Consider the following 6,113-nt stretch of genomic DNA (forward strand, 5'->3'; position numbering starts at 1 on the left):
GGGAAAAACCAGGAGAGAGCGAGTGTCTGAAGGGGTGGAGGATAAATGCACTCGGAATAAAATTATGTAACTAAGTATCGACGAGAAAAACATAAAACAGTAAGGGGATCGATAAATATCTGTATTGGTTAGTTTTTATTCAATCTTTCTTGTTCCCTTGTTAACCCTAATTTTAATGTAACAGACGATCGAAAAAACCGCCCTTAAAAGTTTAAACTATTCCATTTAATCACTAAAGACATTATCTATTTTATTAGTGTAAGTTGAGACATTAATTTATAGACAATGACTATTATACATTTAGAAGTATATGGTATTTCATTGACGGAATGACTGATTTTTTTTTATCTGTATACTTTTCTCTCAGTGTAGTCCTATTGCAGATCGCTTAGCTGACAATGCAACTCGTAGGTAGCCGGGCCAGCTTCCTTCCATCAGCCAACGCAGACGCCCCAAAGGCCTAAAAGTTGCCGCCAACTTCTAACTTCCAATTGCCAAACATTTCTCCCCCGCCCACTTCTCAGCCACTGATCCTTGGTTTTTTTCGCGGATTTCTTTGGGATTTGGCCGTTTTGCAGGAGGAGTCTTTGGCTCCGAGCTGCGAATGTGTGTAAAGTTAAGTTGTCGTCGCTGTTGTTCGATGAATCGTGATTTTGTCAATTGGAGCTCAAATTTTTTTGTGCTCGGTTTCCTTTGTGAATGTGAAAATGTGGCATGGTGGCTTTGGTAATGGGAAACGTATAGAATGGGTGTGGGAAAGGCAATTAGAGCGATGGAAAGTGCCGTCTGGTTCTAAATCGAATGGGAACCGAGCATGAGGAATCCACTTACCAGTGATGCATTCACCTTTTTTTTGTGGGGGTTTTTCGTACCATTTATTTTTGGAAATAAGACTAATGAGTCGATTTTAAAGATAGCTTCATAATATAGTTTTACCTAAATTTTGTAGATCCGTTTTCATATCTTTTTTGACACACAAAAACCTTCGACGTGCCACGTTCTGGCTTATGCAAACAAAATAGTGACTGTCGGAAGGCAAGATCAGAAATCAAATATTGATGAGTTATGGTTAAAGTGAAGAGACCGAGACACAAGTTAACACTTTTTGAAGGAACTCAGAAATTAAGCAGCGATCTCTGGCACTTGGCCAGAATGATCAGTGATCACACAAACAGAACGGTTTTCGGTTTGTTTGCCTTTGACAAACAGAAAGGCAAAAGGGAGAACAGAAACGAATCTCAAATAAATCAACACATGCCACAAATGTATAAAAGATGTGAAGGCACTGAAGACTGCGACTGCGGCTGCAGGCCTCATAATCATATTGATGTATTACAATAGTTTGTGGAAGTGCCGAGCCAACGCAACTCGACTCTTTCAGTTTTCAGTTGTAAAAAGCGCTCGTAAAACCTACAAAAACATGGCTGAGAACGCGCCCAACAATTACAAAGGCCCAAATGAGTTGGGGAATGAGGAAAACGAGCCAAGAATGTCTTGGCCGACAGATAAATAATGGAAATGCATACTAATTAAATGGTGAGAACTCAGCTGAGCCTGCCTAATTATTTGCACTCCAAAAGATCTCGGATTGCATCGCTGGTGGTTTATCATCATCAGCATCATCGTTATCAGCATCTCAACGAGATGTTAATTATGATGGAGCAGAGTGTGTCGAGTCTAATTGTGAATGTCAATAGATTCGGTGTGGCTTTCGTTTCGTTTTTCAACATTTCCACTTTAATTGATTCCAATGAGACGATAATTACCAAAGAAAAGGCAATTAATGGGAGCCGTTCACATGGCCAAAAAGGGAAACAACGAAACCGATATTAATGAAATGATTTTTCATAATTAATGAAATTTAATGCAGACCCAGAAATCAACGTTCGGCTCTCAGCGCCGAACAGAAGTTCCCACATCATTAATAAAAAGTTAAACCTAAAAAGAGAGAAAAATAAAAGCAGAGTAGCGGAGACACACACGAAGTGGCCGAGGAGTTGGCGCTACCAAGAGATGAAATTCAAACGAACTCGAGCAGCAGATACAGAGTTACAAATGTATCTACAAGTCGACAAATTATGCAGCGACAAGCAAGCGCAGCGGCCGGAGATTCATTCTTATCTGGCTTGTTCTTTCGGGGATTGGGGTTGCCTTGGTTTTTTTGGTGAAAATAAATTATAAACAGTTGGAAATTAAGTCGAACGTTTTGTCCGCTGTCCGTTTAGTGGAAATTTATTGGCCGGGAATCTTCGGGCGCTACCTGAACCGCGGACTTTGATCTACGGCCAGATTAAGCTCTCCTCTATTCCCGCTCAGCGGCTTCACACTCTATTAGCTGCAGCTGATCAGGCTTCCCTATCGATCGGTTGCATCTGTAAGCGTTCACTCAGATACTTTATCGATTTCATTTACATAGTCCACCAAATAGATAAAGCTTATATCTACTTAGCTTCTTCAGTTGCGGTGCCTCAAAATGTTCTCAGCTCATAAAATTCCACAGTGAATCATTGTCAGTCCCCCCGTTCCCATCCGCCATCCTCTGGTTTCCAAGCCCGAATACGAACCCGAATCCGAAGACTCAGCCCCAGACTCTGGGGCCTGCATTTCATTTATTGTGTAATTCCCTACAATGTACTTTTGGTTGCCACGGATTTCTTGTCTTCGCTTTTGAATTTGATTCTTGATTTTATGTCAGTTTATTTATGATAAGATGACCTTTTTTCTCCTTTTTTCCGCTGGCTTCGTCTTTCCCCGTCTTTTATTATTTATTTTTTTGGCCGTCCCGAGAAAAGGAGTTCCGAATCTCTAGTTCTCACTCGGTCTGGCTGCATGAATGAATGGATGAATGAAGCTCATTAAATTATGGATCACTTAAGCGAGGGGCTGGGAATCTGCCTGGAGAAGATATTGAAATATGAGTAGGATGCACTGAAAGATAAAGCTATCGAGGGAAATCAAGTGATATTATTGGGGTCATTAAAAATCTGATAAATCTTATATAAATATTTTATTAATATGCTAAAAAATCGTATTTTTACTATACTATTTTCATGAAATCTTTTAGTGTACCAACTTTGATTTTCTCGCAATGCACGATTTATATATCCCTAAGCGCAACCCTTCTTCAAACAAGTACATAGCTACAATTTCCGATCATGAGACGGCCAAGACCATTCAAATCGTCAGGCAGCCTCGGCTCACTATTTTGGATTTCGAATCGGAGCGGAGATTTGAGCGCTGTTGTTTTGGCTTCTTTTTTTACAGCCGATTTTCAAGATCAACAACGCAGCGTCACGAGAAGAGATGAAAAGCGAGATCTTTTATGGCGATTAGTGCAAGACAATGAATGCACGATGGATTCGAAAAAACAACACAGAAACAGACAACAAAAATACAAAACTAAAAAACTAAAAAAAAGAACATTTTCGAACCGGAGTGACAGAGACGGAGACAAGCCTACCAGAATGAGAGCAAGAACACTGAGTTGTTGATCTTTTTTCTTACTTTGGTTTTATTTCGTTTTATGAGAATTGAGCCAAACAATTTTCAACGCGCTCAGACAAAAGCATAAATGCGGAATGAGTCTGGCCTGGGACACTTTATATTGTCTTTTTTATTTTTTCCTTTGGTTTTTTGACGGTCTTTTTGGGGCAATATTACTGTCAACGAATGTTCCCATTGCTTATGTTTATCCAAACATAATTGAAATGCCTCCTCAATGGGTTAATTTGGTGTGGAGCAAGGGGCTAACGTAAACACAATTAGGTGCCAAAAAAAACGAAATAAAGGGAGGAGAACGAGCGGAGATCTCCACTTACGGGCATCTCCACACGGGCCAAGATGAAATGACAAAATCTAGAGTAAACCAACTTGATAAACAAACAAAGTGGACGATCATTGATGATGGTCTGTTTGGGTCCCAAGTGTGTGCGACGACCTAACAAAATATTGTCTTAGTGCATTTTAATGGTTTAACCCCTTGAGCCCATCGGCCCGATGCATCTTTGCCGCAATTGTCTCTGGTAAGCGATACGCCGGCCATCTCCCATTGCAGCGCACCTTAGACTCCACGATTTCCCCTCCTGCTGGCTTAATGACTGGCCAGTTTAAATGCAAAGTTTACACTCGGGTGAAAAACTGTTTCTAACAGCAGGAAAACTAAAGCCATCTCAAAAATTCATTTTATTTATTTTCCCATGTTTCTGATATTTCTAAAAGATATTAAGATAGGTTTAAAGGATAATAAACCAAGAGTTTTAGCAACGAGAAGATAGTGTTTTCTTCTAATAATATATTATAATTATTATATTAAGTCCCATAAGATTTAGCATCAGTTATATGTTTTCTATCTTCTTTGAGAAACCAATATTTTGCCTAACTTATGTGTGTGAACTTTCGTCCATGTTCCCTCCCGATTAGATCTACCATCAGGAATATATCTTCTATAAATACAATTTTTTCGCTGTGCAAAGTTGCTTAATTAGGCAGCATCACCGACAGAATCTCGACCTGGACGCCGTCTAGTCGCTTATTTCTCCTTTAGTACCGCCGCTCCGCTCAGTTAGTAAATCAGACAGATACGCACTCGGCGGGCAGGCAACTTCATTAACAGCCTCTCGGTTAGGCCGTTTAAAAAGTAGAAATAAACTATTATTTATGATTATTGTGAGAATTTCACAATGGCATGCGAGAATTTATTGTTAATGCTCTGCAGCTCGACTCGCCGCTCTTTGGTGCGTTGAGTATGGTCTGTGATTTGTTGTAATTTCTAAAAGATGCAGCACAGTGGTTGTATTCTAGGCAAATTAATATTCTTGTCACAATGTCGCACAGCTTCTAATAATGGTCTTTAAAATAGAAGATTTTTAAAATAATTTACAATTTAAAAGTTTACATTTAAACTAAATTTGCAATTTTTAAGTCAACTTTTTATACTTTAAACTACTTTTCTCAAGGACAAAATTATTTAATTTTAGAATTTAATTAAATGAAAGTGTTCAAAATACACCTTTAATCTTTAATTTAAACTTTAACACTTGGGTTCCACTGTACTTCGTCACGTTAACAGCCTCCAACAACAAAAACATAGTTAAGCCATCTCAGACAGCTGAGACACCAACTTTAATGTTTTCTGGCTTAACATATTCCTCTTAATTTCGTTGTTTCTCCACACTGCATCAGCCGTAAGTACTTGGCTTTCTTTCCTGTCTGATTATTGCTTGTATATTTTGTTGCACTTCTGCGATTTGAAATTGCAATTAAAATAGCATTTTGACGGCGAGATGAATTCCTTGATTTGCAGCCAGACGGCTTTCCTCGATTTGTTTTTGTTGAACTGGTATACTAACATACATTTGTAGGAAAAAGTCACTTTCAGGCTGTTTAATCCATTTTTAATTAGTTAACAATTAGTTAATTAACAACCGTCTATAGACTATTCTATAGGATCGATTGTGTAATATGATGGCACCGTTTATAGAAATTATTCCTGGTAACCCCGCTCCCAAATCTTTTTTCCAATAACAAAACATTTGTATTTATAATTCATTCATAAAAATTTTTTATTGTTTTTTTTCATATTTTTTTCTTTGCATTTTTTGTTTGTTCGTTTTTTTGTGGCTTTTTTGTTTGCTTCCTTTTTTTTAATTCATTTTTTTAATTACTAAAAAATTTCATAAAATTGTTTAGACTAAATCGTAAGTACAACACTAAATTACAATTGTATGCAAGTAACTACTATTTTTATGGGTTTTTTTTCATTTTTGTTTTCTTCTGGTATAAATATTTCTTTTTGTAGGTCTTATCAACTTTTTACAATTTCTCTCAAGTGTTTCTCTAATTTTTTTGTTTACTTTTTCGATTTTTCATTTGCAATAAAAATATAAATTACTAAAAACGACTATTTAAAAATTAGATATTTATAAAAAATATATGTGTGTGGCTATAGGCTGTAAAAGCTTATATCCCATATGAGCGCAGTTAACAGGATCGGAGAACTTTATGTACAAAATTGGATGAGAGAGCTGCGTTAGCAAACGTATAAAAATATATATACTGTGTAGGATTTATCAGATAAGTAGCTGCACAGTTTATTTCTAGCACTTTTACAACTA

General features: G+C 37.3%; 1 protein-coding gene across 1 annotated transcript; it reads right to left on the bottom strand.

Moving 5' to 3' along the window:
* Positions 1-238: 238 nt before the first annotated feature.
* LOC123003036 (uncharacterized) lies at positions 239-842 on the bottom strand. The gene is given in 2 exon segments (XM_044394176.2): positions 239-598; positions 832-842. Coding segments are annotated over 2 exon segments (246 nt in total). The 3' UTR covers positions 239-363.
* Between the last annotated feature and the right edge of the window lie 5,271 nt (positions 843-6,113).

The sequence above is a fragment of the Drosophila takahashii genome, chromosome 3R (genome assembly GCF_030179915.1).
Source record: "Drosophila takahashii strain IR98-3 E-12201 chromosome 3R, DtakHiC1v2, whole genome shotgun sequence".
NCBI classification, from domain to species: Eukaryota; Metazoa; Arthropoda; class Insecta; order Diptera; family Drosophilidae; genus Drosophila; species Drosophila takahashii.